The sequence below is a fragment of the Pongo pygmaeus genome, chromosome 21 (genome assembly GCF_028885625.2).
Source record: "Pongo pygmaeus isolate AG05252 chromosome 21, NHGRI_mPonPyg2-v2.0_pri, whole genome shotgun sequence".
Lineage (NCBI taxonomy): Eukaryota > Metazoa > Chordata > Mammalia > Primates > Hominidae > Pongo > Pongo pygmaeus.
Window position 1 is genome coordinate 35,229,817 of NC_072394.2, and position 13,751 is coordinate 35,243,567.

The 13,751-nt window shown below is 49.0% G+C and overlaps 2 protein-coding genes across 9 annotated transcripts in view; both read left to right on the forward strand.

The window, feature by feature from the left end:
* The window catches only part of DNMT3B (DNA methyltransferase 3 beta), a 47,502-nt gene extending 42,191 nt beyond the window's left edge, over positions 1-5,311 (forward strand). For 3 of the 8 annotated variants that reach the window (XM_063659566.1, XM_054467048.2, XM_063659567.1), the window contains 3 exons: positions 1,297-1,366; positions 2,170-2,288; positions 3,717-5,311. In XM_063659566.1, coding sequence (XP_063515636.1) covers positions 1,297-1,366; positions 2,170-2,288; positions 3,717-3,858 — 331 coding nt within the window. In that variant the 3' untranslated portion in view covers positions 3,859-5,311. Of the gene's footprint in view, positions 1-1,296; positions 1,367-2,169; positions 2,289-3,716 lie in introns of those variants that run through there. The other 5 variants (XM_063659568.1, XM_063659569.1, XM_063659570.1 and 2 more) reach the window with 3 other exon arrangements.
* A 6,700-nt stretch (positions 5,312-12,011) lies between these two features.
* The window catches only part of MAPRE1 (microtubule associated protein RP/EB family member 1), a 30,628-nt gene continuing 28,888 nt past the window's right edge, over positions 12,012-13,751 (forward strand). Inside the window, exon 1 of the mRNA XM_054467052.1 lies at positions 12,012-12,269. The gene's annotated coding sequence lies outside the window, so the exon portion shown is untranslated. The remainder of the gene's footprint in view (positions 12,270-13,751) is intronic.

The window sequence follows — 13,751 nt, forward strand, 5'->3', positions numbered from 1 at the left end:
GGGTGGTGACCCCTGGGGTTTGCAGCACAGCAATCCTGTGACTTAGCAAGGAGGGGTCAGATTCAACATATCTGGAGGGTAGGACATTTGCTGATGCATTGGATGTGTAGGCTGCGAGGTGCAAAGAGCAGTGAGACCTGATGCAGATCTGATGCTGTGACTAAGCTCTGCAGGCTTACAGGATGGGTGTGTCAAGCATCATTTAGGGGACAGACCCAAGTCATCTGGCTTGTTTAGAGCTTAATCTTACAGTCAGCACAAGGTGGGGCTATGCAGTGTCCTTTTCTTCTGGGCCCTCACTCAGCTCCCTTGGGTCCATGTCGGAGGTAGGAATGGGGATAGAGGTAGCATTTGAAGCCTGGCAGGTGAGGTCAAGGAAATCTATCAGTCTAGGGGAAATATGTGTTGTGATTTCCTCAGCCCCTCTTGTAGGCACGGTTCCCATTCTCACGTCTGAGTTGTTTGGCCTTGACATTCCTAACACAGGTTACTATGGCCGTCCCTGCGTCCAGTCCTCTTGCACCGGTTTCTGTTCTGGAGCTGCTCAACTACTTTCAGTTCTAGCCCTCGCCCTTCTTAGTCATCTGTTTGCCTCTCTCTGCATTTGCAAAATAATTTTCAAGGGTGAAAGTTAAAAGGGTGCTTAGTCTTTTTTTTTTTTTTTTTTTTAACCTTAAGAGATAGGGTCTGTCTCCCAGGCTGGAGTGCAGTGTTGTAATCATAACTCACTGTAGCCTCCAACTCCTAGGCTTAAGCGATCCTCCTGCTTTGAACTCCCAAATTGCTGGGATTAAGGGTAGGAACCACTGCAGCCGGTTGCCATTCACTTTTAAAGCCTCCTGAGGCTGTATCCCCAGCAGTGAGCCACCAAACCGTGGGTGTGATGTGATAATTGTATCAGGTAGACCCACAAAAATCTATTCCAAGCTCCTCACTTTAAAATAGACAGGAAGCCCAAAGGGGTAGTGTGACTCGCTCAAGCTCAGTCAGTGAGCAGTGGAACTGGGACCTGAGGTTTCTCCTGCCCCACCCCGTGCAGTGTTCCTGCTCAATGGGAACCTGACTTTGTAGTCCAGGCAGGGTAGCATTACCTCCTGGATAATGGCTGTCCCCTCTAGCCCATCCTTGGCTTTGGCACACAGGCTTGTGCTCAGGCCAGGATCATTTTCATCATTTATTTGTAGCCAAGTTCACTGCTAGGGCACATCTCTGCAACATAGGCCCTCACTCCTACCTTGTGCCTAGCAGAGGACCCTCTACAGCTAGTAAAAAGTAATGGGTTTTGGCTGTTCCCAGGCCCGTGATAGCATCAAAGAATGATAAACTCGAGCTGCAGGACTGCTTGGAATACAATAGGATAGCCAAGGTAAGACGAGCTGTGGCCCTCTGGAAAAATGCACTTGGTGACCTCCAAGTGGGGACTTGGGAGATGACCTTGGTGTCTGATTGGTCCCTCCTCCTCCCCCCACGGGACTTCCTGGTGTTGGGCTTCTCTCTCCCACACAATTGTTCTGTCCCATCCTCAAATACAGAGACCAGGAGACATTCTTGATAAGTAATCGCGACGAGAAAAGGCAACTAGTCTTTCTAATTTTAGTACTGGATACATAAAGACAAAGAGTTTCAGCTGGCCCTCTCAGGGAGCAAGGAATAATTAATCCTTTTGCCAAAAAATTAATTTGCTGTCAAGTCATAGAATATGAAGACCTCCATAAACCTAAATCTCAATGTTTGCATCAAGCTAAGATCCATTTTCTAAACTCCAGTTGAGCATTCTCTGTATCTGGGTGGTTTTTACTTTTTTACTTAATCTTGCTTGATCGGGAACTCTGGTGTCTTCTTGGCCCCCCACGTGATCTCATTCATGGTCACTTTTTTGTTTGTCTTATTTTCTCTGAGGCTGGTCCTTCCTGTTAACGTCTTGGCATTTGTGGGAAGCACAAAATGTTCTTGTCCCTCCAACTCTGCTTTTCGCTCCCAGCCCTGCCATTCCTCTCCCACGCCTGCCCTCTCCCTTCCATCTTTCCCAGGTACTTTTCTCTCCCAGCCCTGCCACTCTTCTGCCGTGCCTGCGCTCTCCCCTCCATCTTTCCCAGGTACTTTTGAGCCTTGCCTCCACCCAGGTCCCTTCATTCTGTGCTCACTCCATGATGTCGTTTTGTTCTCCAGTTAAAGAAAGTACAGACAATAACCACCAAGTCGAACTCGATCAAACAGGGGAAAAACCAACTTTTCCCTGTTGTCATGAATGGCAAAGAAGATGTTTTGTGGTGCACTGAGCTCGAAAGGTGAGCAAGGCTGCACTTGGAGAGGGAAACTGTGCAGATCAAAACACAAATGGGCAGACGTGGGCAGGTGCTTACCTTCATTCTTGATGGCCTCACTGCCCTTTGGTGTTACTGGGGCGAGGAGTAATAATACCTTTTCATTGTTCGCCCTTATTTCCTGACAAAAATGGTGGAGGGGGTGTGGTGGTGGTGAGGAATCTGAGACATGAGGTCATTAGACCACACCATCTGTTTGTTGGCTGCACTGCCGTGACATCTGCCTGTCCCAACATGCTGGGACACTACGATGTGTGAGAAGCCAGTGAAAGAAAACCCCACAGACATGCCATTCTTGAAGACTTCAGTTTGCTCATTCTATAAATGATTCCTTCTTAGCCACAGTTTGTCCTCTCCTTCCCTTTCTTTGGGCTAAGTTTGTCTGTTTTGAAGCAAATAACCATCTCTTGGATTTCAGTTCTGTTCTGTCTTCTTTCACTCCTCTATTGTTTGTTCATTTTGCTTATACTATTTTTTAAAAATCATTATTTGCTATAGTGATTAAGGCTTTGAACATTCCTCTTTACATGTATTCTGTATTCTGAAGGATTTGATACAGAGTATTTTCATTCCAGATATTTCACTTCTACAACTCATTTAATTTCTTCTTTGACTTACCAACAGTTTTCTGAGTATAAAAGTAACTTCTGATTAGTATTTATGCTGTAGATTATTCTGTATGGACCTAAACCTAAAATGGTTGGTGCAGATGGCTGACATTGTGTAGACACTAAGACCAAGCAAGACACAGGCCTGAGGTATCACATCTTTGGCATGTTTCTGAATAACCCAGGCAGCCATTGGCCTGTTGGGATGACTTTTAGTATTGGATTGTATACCTGAGTAACACTGAGGCTCAGCCTCTGTAGCCTCTTTCCAAGCCTGGTAGAATCCTATAGAGGAAGCTTTTGATATATTCGATGCCATCTGCCTGAAGTCATCTAGCTTGGTCCTTCATCCAGCAGCTGGGTTTGAAGAGGGAAGGAAAACTCTGGTTGCCTGAGCCTGTGATGACTGAAAATCTAGGCTGTTTTTGAGTGACCTTGTTCCTTATTAAGGAAATTGCTTAACTTCTCCCATCATAGTGTTTTGAAGATGGACACATTGCTGGCTGGCTGATTTGGTATGCATGCGTTTATTCAAGGAAGGTCCTCTGAGCACCAACTCTATGCCAAGAGTATGGCGCTAGGCCTGCACAAAACGGGGCACTTTCATTTGTGAGCAATTTGTGAGCAAGTGTTCTGAATTAAGGGCTCTGAATTTAGGTCCCGGGGACCTTACTGATGGGACTGAGGGATGGCGAGGGCAGAAAGAGTGGGACCTGGCTGGTTGAGGCTGTCAATATCCTGGAGGCACTTCTGACTCACTGTCTTTTCCCTCCGGTACCCCCAGGATCTTTGGCTTTCCTGTGCACTACACAGACGTGTCCAACATGGGCCGCGGTGCCCGCCAGAAGCTGCTGGGAAGGTCCTGGAGCGTGCCTGTCATCCGACACCTCTTCGCCCCTCTGAAGGACTACTTTGCATGTGAATAGTTCCAGCCAGGCCCCAAGCCCACTGGGGTGTGTGGCAGAGCCAGGACCCAGGAGATGTGATTCCTGAAGGCATCCCCAGGCCCTGCTCTTCCTCAGCTGTGTGGGTCATACTGTGTACCTCAGTTCCCTCCTGCTCAGTGGGGGCAGAGCCACCTGACTCTCTTGCAGGGGGAGCCTGAGGTGCCGCCTCCTTGTGCACAATTCAGACCTGGCTGCTTGGAGCAGCCTAACACGGTGCTCATTTTTTCTTCTCCTAAAACTTTAAAACTTGAAGTAGGTAGCAATGTGGCTTTTTTTTTTTCCTTCCTGGGTCTACCACTCAGAGAAACAATGGCTAAGATACCAAAACCACAGTGCCGACAGCTCTCCAATACTCAGGTTAATGCTGAAAAATCATCCAAGACAGTTATTGCAAGAGTTTAATTTTTGAAAACTGGCTGCTGCTCTGTATTTACAGACGTGCGCAGTTGTAGGCATGTAGCTATAGGACATTTTTAAGGTCCCAGGATTGTTTTTTCCCAGGGCAAGCGGAAGAGAAAATGTTGTATATGTCTTTTACCCGGCACATTCCCCTTGCCTAAATACAAGGGCTGGAGTCTGCACGGGACCTATTAGAGTATTTTCCACAACGATGATGATTTCAGCAGGGATGATGTCATCATCACATTCAGGGCTATTTTTCCCCCCACCAACCCAAGGGCAGGGGCCACTCTTAGCTAAATCTCTCCCAGTGACTGCAATAGAACCCTCTGGGGAGCTCAGGAAGGGGTGTGCTGAGTTCTATAATATAAGCTGCCATATATTTTGTAGACAAGTATGGCTCCTCCGTATCTCCCTCTTCCCTAGGAGAGGAGTGTGAAGGAAGGAACTTAGATAAGACACCCCCTCAAACCCATTCCCTCTCCAAGAGACCTACCCTCCAAAGGCACAGGTCCCCAGATGAGAAGTCTGCTACCCTCATTTCTCATCTTTTTACTAAACTCAGAGGCAGTGACAGCAGTCAGGGACAGACGTACACTTCTCATACCTTCCCCTCATCTGAGAGATGACAGGGAAAACTGCAAAGCTCGGTGCTCCTTTGGAGATTTTTAAATCCTTTTTTATTCCGTGAGAAGTCGTTTTTAGGGAGAAGGGGAGTTCAGACAAGCTGCATTTCAGAAATGCTGTCATAATGGTTTTTAACACCTTTTACTCTTCTTACTGGTGCTATTTTGTAGAATAAGGAACAACGTTGACCAGTTTTGTGGGGCTTTTTATACACTTTTTTTAAAATCTCAAACTTCTATTTTTATGTTTAACGTTTTCATTAAAATTTTTTTGTAACTGGAGCCACGACGTAACAAATATGGGGAAAAAACTGTGCCTTGTTTCAACAGTTTTTGCTAATTTTTAGGCTGAAAGATGATGCCTAGAGTTTACCTTATGTTTAATTAAAATCAGTATTTGTCTATAACTGTCTGATGTCCCTTTTCTTCTGCAGGTCAGATGGATGGGACATGGGGGAGGGCCTGGCTAACATGTCAGGGTGGGAGTTTGGAAGTAGGTGATTCATTCATTCATGTATTCAAACGCAATGTGACCCCAAGCTGACTGGAGCTTACTTATAGTGTAATGACACTGGTTCTGCAGCATTGGCTCACGCCTGTAATCCTAGCCAGGGTGGGCAGATCTTTTGAGCCCAGGAGTTCGAGACCAGCCTTGCCAACATGGCAAAACCCAAGAATCCAGGCCGGGTGCAGTGGCTCACACCTGTAATCTCAGCACTTTGGGAGGCCAAGGCAGGCGGATCACAAGGTCAGGAGATCGAGACCATTCTGGCTAACCCTGGAAACCCCGTCTCTACTAAAAATACAAAATTAGCCAGGCGTGGTAGTCCCAGCTACTCTCAGGAGGCTGAGGCAGGAGAATGGTGTGAACCCGGGAGGCGGAGCTTGCAGTGAGCCTAGATCGTGCCACTGCACTCCAGCCTGGGCGACAGAGCGAGACTCCATCTCCAAAAAAAAAAAAAAAGAATCCAGCACATCTGCTTCCCTTGGAGGGCTTGTCAGGGCTGTGGTTGCTAGCCCAACCTCCAGAGCTTCTGACTCTGAGTGGACCCTAGGAATTTTCAGTCACACGGTGGCACAATTACTGCTCATTGCAGCCTGGACTTCCCAGACTCAAGTGATCCTCTTCTGTCAGCCTCCGAGTAGCTGGTACCGTAGGCATGCACCACCACACCCAGCCTGACCCTAGGAATTTGATGCCGCTATCAAGGGAACACACCGGACTAGTGAATGGGCATCTAACTCACGGTTCCCAAATATGGCTTGAGTGTCTGAATTCATTTAAAAGCTCCATGTGTGGGACACCTGTTTCCAGACATACAGATCTTGGGAAACTGATCAAGGTGATAATCACCTCTAGCAAAAGATCCTAATGATGATTCTCACAGTCCGTCATGCTTCTGTGGGATTCTATACCTTATTCCACAGCTCCCAAGTTGCTGTGTTGCAGGTCAACCACCTTCCGTGAGGGGGCTAATTGAGAGTGGCCCTGTGGCCCCAGCCTAGCCCTTGTCCTCTGCCCTTTGGAGTGTGATTCTCAGCGTGCCCCCAACTAAAATCCTGGCCTTCAATGAGCGCTCACGATGTTGGTTGCCCTTCTAAGCCTAATACTGCGACTCCAGTAATCCCATTTTACTTTACGTGGGGTTCCCCAGGCAGGAGTCCCAAGGCCAGAGCCCATCGGGCCACACTCATCTCCAGCCTTTGGTTAGGGAAAAAGGTTAATGCTGGTTAGCTAGCGCATTTAGAGAGGGAATAGGGTGGTGCACTTGGGCTTCACCCACTGAACACCAGTCAGACCTAGCACCTCTGAGCCTCCCAGGCCATGTGTGAGTTGGGCTATAATCATGGCCATCTCTTAAATAAGGTCAGGTTTCTAAAGGTCCTGGCCCAGGGTTTGGGGAGGGAAGAAGCTTCCAGAGTGGAAGGATGAACATGTTATTAGAAAGGTGCTTCAGGACTAGAACAGCCCACGTGCAGGTTGCCATGGTGCGATAACTGGCAATTAGCAAGCTAGCCCCATGCAACCTCCCCTGCCTCCCCAGGTATTGAGACCCCAGGGACCTGGGCCACCCAATTAAGCCATCTTGTGTACAATGCTGCACCAAATACCAGGACAAGATGAAGCCAGATAAACAGCCCCGGCCTCGAAACCTTAAGACAGATGGGCGAGCCCTCCAGGTGAGGGGTCCTTGGCGTCCTGGCCTGCTTGTTGGGGTGGGGGGGCCTCAGGGAGTATGGGGGTAATTCTTGTGTTTTCTCAAGATGGGATTAGGCCGGGATCTGAGTGATCCCAGGTTCTGAGGCAGGGGGAGAATGCAGTGAATGTTCTGATCTGGGGAAAGAGGTTGGAGTTTGAATCCTATGTGGGCCTTTGCTGAAGCAGTCTTTGGGTTTGCTTGGATTTGTGTCTGGGGTCTGGCATGTTTCCGTGTCACTTGGAGCAAGCAGATGACTTAACCTCTTGGGGTTTTTCATCTCTCACCTAAAAGGTGGAGATACCAGCCCGGTCAACATGGTGAAACCCCATCTCTACCAAAAAAGACAAAAATTAGCTGGGCGTGGTGGCATGCACCTGTCGTCCCAGCCACTGAGTGTAGCTGAGGTGGGAGAATGGCTTGAACCCGGGAAATGGAGGTTGTCCCTGTGAGCTGAGATCGCACCACTGCACTCCAGCTTGGACGACAGAGTGAGACTCTGTCTCAACAACAACAAAAAAAGTGATAAAGTGGAAATAATAAATCCTGCCTACTTCATAGGGTTACTGAAGTTCAAAGGCCAGATCTAGGTAAAGTGCTTTGCCTGACACCTGGCAGGCAATAAACTTCACATATATGAGATGACATTATTGTAAAAATGAGACCCATTAATCAATGCAGTGCTAATGACAATGAAGACTGGATGCACGTAGTGATAGTAACACGCAATGTTTACCAGTAACAATAGCCTTAGGCCAGGCACGCGGCCTTGAGGTCAGGAGTTTGAGACTAGCCTAGCCAACAGGCTACTACCTGTCTCTACTGCAAATACAAAAATTAGCCGGGCGTGGTGGTGCAGGCCTGTAATCCCAGCTACTTGGGAGGTTGAAGCAGGAGAATTGCTTGAACTCAGGAGGCGGAGGTTGCAGTGAGCAGAGATCACACCACTGCACTCCAGCCTGGGCGACAGAGTGAAACACTGTCTCAAAAACAAAACAAAACAAAACACAAGAAGAATCTATCTCACCACAAAGCACTCTGTATTATAATTTCTGATTTTTTTTTTTTTTTTTGGCAGGGTCTTGCTCTGTTGTCTAGGCTCGAATGCAGTGTGGTGATCACAGGCTCATTGCAGCCTCGACCTCCCAGGATCCACTGATCCTCCCACCTGAGCCTCCAGAGTAGCTGGGACTGCAGGTGCATGCCACCATGCTTGGCTAATTTTAAAATATTTTTGTAGAGGTTGAATCTTGCCATGCCATCTCTCCTTGGCCTCCCAAAGTGCTGGGATTACAGGCATGAGCCACCACATCTGGCCTATAACTTCTTATTTTTGTAGTCTTCTCCTCCATGAGTTTGTGAGATTCTCAAAGCAGCTGTGATCTCCCAACATCATTATTTAGTTCAATAAAGTTGTCATACATTTGTAAAACTCAGGCCTTGAAGTACAATTATTTTGTTTGTTTTGTTTTTGGAGAGGAGATTCATAATTTCTATCTGTGATAATGAGATTGCTTCACATATTAAAACAGTTGCTTTAAGATACATATTACATCTCCAGAGACATTTCTCTTACAGGATGGAGATTCTTTTTTCTTTTTACCCTCTGGCCTTTTGCCGTCAAGGCTTAATCTGACCCAGATAACCTTGGCCAGCTTTTTCCTCAGTGAGGAGAGAGTGCATGCTAGCAGGTTACCTGGCCCGATGTCATTTTTTTGGGAGCTGTCTTGGGAGGGTAGATGAGTTGTACTTTAGAGGGCCTTGCTCCTCTAAAATACAGAGTTACCTCCTGTAACTTCCTGTATCTCCAGAATTAGGTCCAAACTTTCTAGGCTGGCTTTTTTTTTCCCCACCTGAAGACAGAATCTCACTCTGTCGCCCAGGCTGGAGTGCAGTGGTGTGATCTCAGCTCACTGCAACCTCTGCCTCCCTGGTTCAAGCGATTCTCCTGCCTTAGCCTCCTGAGTAGCTGGGATTACAGGCGCATGCCACCATGCCCTGCTAATTTTTGTATTTTTAGTAGAGATGGGGTTTCACCATATTGGCCAGGCTGGTCTCGAACTCCTGACCTCAAGTGATCTGCCCACCTTGGCCTCCGAAAGTGCTGGGATTACAGAGCCATCATGCCACTGCGCCCGGCCTAGAGGCTTTTCCTGATTTGGTTTTCTACACTGATCTCATCCCCCATACTAACGTCCTCACTCCAGACCAAAATGGCCTGCAGGTAATGCTGATACCAATTAATTGACATAATTTAATAACTGACATTAGACGAAAGGACTCAGAAATCACATTTATTGAGCACATACTATGTGCTAGGCGCAGTCTGATAACTTTATACACTTCCAATTTAATTGTAACTTCTAGCAGAGTCAGAATTTGAACCCAGACATACTGGCTTCGCCGTTTATCATTTAGCCTAATGAAAAGTTAATGTCTTTGTGGATAAAACAGAGGTGGCTGTGTGTGGTGGCTCACGTTTGTAATCCCAGCACTTTAGGAGGCCAAGGTGGGCAGATCACAAGGTCAGGAGTTTGAGACCAGCCTGGCCAATATGGTGAAACCCTGTCTCTACTAAAAATACAAAAAGTAGCTGGGCGTGGTGGTGTGTGCCTGGAATCCCATCTACTCAGGAGGCTGAGGCAGGAGAATGGCTTGAACCCAGGAGGCGGAGGTTGCAGTGAGCTGAGATCACATAATTCCACTCCAGCCTGGGCAACAGAGTATCTCTGTTTTTTTCTTTCTTTCTTTTTTTTTTTTAAAGAATATAAATAAATAAAATACAGGTAACAGATGTTGCATCAAAGCACTTATAAATATCTTTAGTTGATTATCTATACTTGACATCAGCTCACCATAATGTTCATATTACTGCTGTTGCTATAATCATTTGTTACATGGCTCTTTATTCTTTATTGTTGCCTCTTTTTTTTTCTTTTTTTTTTGAGTCGGAGTCTCGCTCTCTCACCCAGGCTGGAGTGCAATGGTGCCATCTCGGCTCATTGCAACTTCCACCTCCTGAGTTCAAGCAATTCTCCTGCCTGAGCCTCTTGAGTAGCTGGGATTACAGGCGTCTGCCACCATGCCCAGCTAATTTTTGTATTTTTAGTAGAGACAGGATTTCACCATGTTGGCCAGGCTGTTCTCGAACTCCTGACCTCGTGATTCGCCCACCTCAGCCTTCCAAAGTGCTGGAATTACAGGCATGAGCCACCGCGCCCGGCCTTTCTTGCCTTTTTTTGCTCAAACTCTTTTTTTTTTTTTTTTTTGAGACTGAGTCTTGCTCTATCACCCAGGCTGGAGTGCAGTGGCACGATCTCAGCTCACTGCAACCTCCACCTCCTGGGTTCAACCAATTCTCCTCCTCCAGCCTCCCGAGTAGCTGGGATTACAGGCACGTGCCACCATGCCCAGCTACTTTTTGCATTTTTAGTAGAGACGGGGTTTCACCACGTTGGTCAGGTTGGTCTCAAATTCTTGACCTCGTGATCCGCCCACCTCGGCCTCCCAAAGTGCTGGGATTACAGGCATGAGCCACCGCGCCTGGCCTTGCTCAAACTCTTTTGCCAAGGTAACTCCTTATCTTTCATGATAAGTGTCATTTCTGCGAAGCCTTTCCACACTACCTAGGAGAGGTCATGTCTCTTGTGATGTGCTCTTGGAGCAGTACTTGTGACCAAACTATTGAAATGCCTCTAGACCTGTTGATAAACAGCTCCTGCCCCAGCTTCCCCACCCATTCTTCCCTGAACATCTTACTGGGCTTCAGCAACTAACTGGGTGAGATTTGGCCTAGAGGGACCTCTAGGCCCCTGCTCCACACAGTGGAAGTACCATCAGCCCACCACATAATGTCCCTGCCTAGCATTGAGCCTGATTTGTAATTTAACAAGGATTTGTGTCATTAATTTTGTCCCCTTTGCCTCCCCTGCCAGTCTGGAAACTTTAAGAGGTCAGAAACTGTGTCTAGTTTTCGTTTTTATCTTTTAGAGATGGAGTTTCACTCTGTTTCCCAGGCTTGGAGTGCAGTGGCGTGATCTTTGCTCACTGCAGCCTCGAACTCCTGGGCTCAAGCGATCCTCCTGCCCCAGCCTTCCCAGTAGCTGGAACTAAAGGCACGTACCACCATGATCAGATTGTGTCTGTTTTTTTCACCAGGGCCTGATTGGTCAGGGAAAATATTTGTTGAATACTTGAATAAATGATACCCAGACAAAAAAAATCAGCTTGAAATCTGGATCTACCTCTGACACTGAGTGAGTCAATTGGCCTCTTTGTCCCTCAGTTTCTTTCTGCTGTAAAGTGGTGCAGTTCCTCTTTTTTTCTTTTTTAGACGAAGTCTGACTGCAACCTCTGCCTCCCAGGTTCAAGTGATTCTACTGCCTCAGCTTCCCAAGTAGCTGGGATTACAGGTGCCCACTACCACTCCTGGCTAATTTTTGTATTTGTAGTAGAGATGGGGTTTCACCATGTTGGCCAGGCTGGTCTCTAACTCCTGACCTCAGGTGATCCTCCCACCTGGGCCTCCCAAAGTGCTGGGATTAAAGGCCTGAGCCACCGCACCTGGCCCAGAGAGTTGACTTCTAAGCGTTTCCCCAAAGTGTCTATCAGGTATCTTTATGATTCAATAACCCCTTCTTACAGAAATTAATTGAAAGGCTGGGCGCGGTGGCTCACGCCTGTTATCCCAGCGCTTTGGGAGGCTAAGGCGGGAGGACCGCTTGAGGCCAAGAGTTCGAGACCACCCTGGGCAACACAGCGAGACCTCCATACATCTCTAAGCAAAAAAAAAATAAAAAAAATTCATTGTAAAAGCAATTTTCTTTTTGGTTACTGCCATAGGGATTTTATAACTGAGTCACACCGGGCCGAGGCGGGACCTCATTGGCTGCGACCGACCACGTGCCGCAGTCGCCCCGGCGGTCGGGGCCCCGCCCCTCGGCTGCCGTTCTGTGGATCCGGGGCCGAGCTCCGCCCCCGGCGCGCGGCTGAGTCCCTCTCTATAAAAGGAGCCGGCGGAGGATGACGCGCCTTTACGCCGGCGCGTTACGAGGGAGTGCGTGTGAGGTCATCGCGCGGGCGGGCGGGCGGGGTCTGGCGGTTTGAACGAGACGAAGACGGAACCGGAGCCGGTTGCGGGCAGTGGACGCGGTTCTGCCGAGAGCCGGTGAGCCGGCCAGCGGGCCCGGGGGGTGCGGCTTGGGGGGGCGGCCGCGTGGGCCAAGGCCGGGCGTGCGCGGGCAGGCCCTACGGGCAGCGCCAGGGCCGTTCCACACGGCGGTGCTGTTCGAGCCGGGTGGGGGAAGGGCGGGGCCGTGACCCGGCGCGCGCGGGATGGGCCTGGGGGCGCGCGCTGCGCTCTGCTCAGGGGGGCGGGGTCTCGGGCCGGAAGTGGGGGCTGGTGCTACGCGGTGTGGGGGCTTCTGGGCTGCCGCTGAGGTGTGGTCCCTGCGTTGCAGCGGCTGGAGGTCCAGGGTGGTTGGGCCCTGGGAGGGTGTGGGCGAGGTGGGCCGTCCTGGGAGCTCTGGGGACGCACACTGTGGGAGGCCGTGTCGCCTGAGGGCCGAGAGATCGGGTGGTGGATTCAGACCTGGGTTGGGTTCCGTGCAGTGTGACCTTGGACAGGTGCTTTAACCGCTGTGGACCTCAGCTTCTTCATCTGTAAAACGGGGACAGTAATACTACCCACATTAAACTCTTAGCGCGATGTATGGCAGAAAGTAAGCCAGCTCTTGGATTCCCTCCTTTCTTCAGTGTGTGTTTATTGAGTGCCCACTAAGTGTTGGGCACCGTGCTAAACCCTGGCTGTTTTCCCGGGAACAAAGATTTGCTCTCCAGGAATCCACATTATGCTGAGCAGGAGGACAATATAACGGGATGGTATCAACAGTGCTAGTTCAGTCCCTGCTTCACAGTTGCCCTCGGATGCTGCAGGGCAGAGCTTGACCTCTGCCCCGTTTTGGGGATGAGGATCCTGGGGCCCATTGAGGGAGGTTATGCTAGGCCGTTCATCCACTTCTCCGATGGCATGTCTCTAACAGTAGTAATGATAATAGCAGCTCTTTGTTAGTTGGGCACTTGTTTTGTGTCAAGCACTGTGTGAAGTGCTCCATGCGGCTTTGTGTCTTTGAATACTAACACTGCCTTTAAGAGAGATTATCTTCTTCCCTTTTTTTTTTGAGACGGAGTTTTATTCTGTCGCCCAGGCGTGCGGTGGCACCGTCGCAGCTCACTGCAACCTCCGCCTCCGGGTTCAAGCGATTCTTGTGCCTCAGCCTCCTGAGTAGTTGGGATTACAGGCGCACACCACCACGCCCGGCTAATTATTGTATTTTTAGTAGAGACGAGGTTTCGCCATGTTGGCCAGGCTGTTGTCGAACTCCTGACCTCAAGTGATCTGTCCGCCTCGGCCTCCAAAGTGTTGGGATTACAGGTGTGAGCCACCGCGCCTGGCAAGAGAGATTACTTTCATTTTACAAATGAGGGGTCTGAGACTCTGAGAGGTGGAGTGTCTTATGCAGCCCAGCAAGTGGCTGAACCCACACCTGGGACTTCAGTGTCTAGGCTCTTAACCTCTTTATTACACTTTCTCCCTGAGGTCCAGAGCTGCAGATCCAGATGTGCCCTTTGTGGTGGTGTGTCAAAGTGC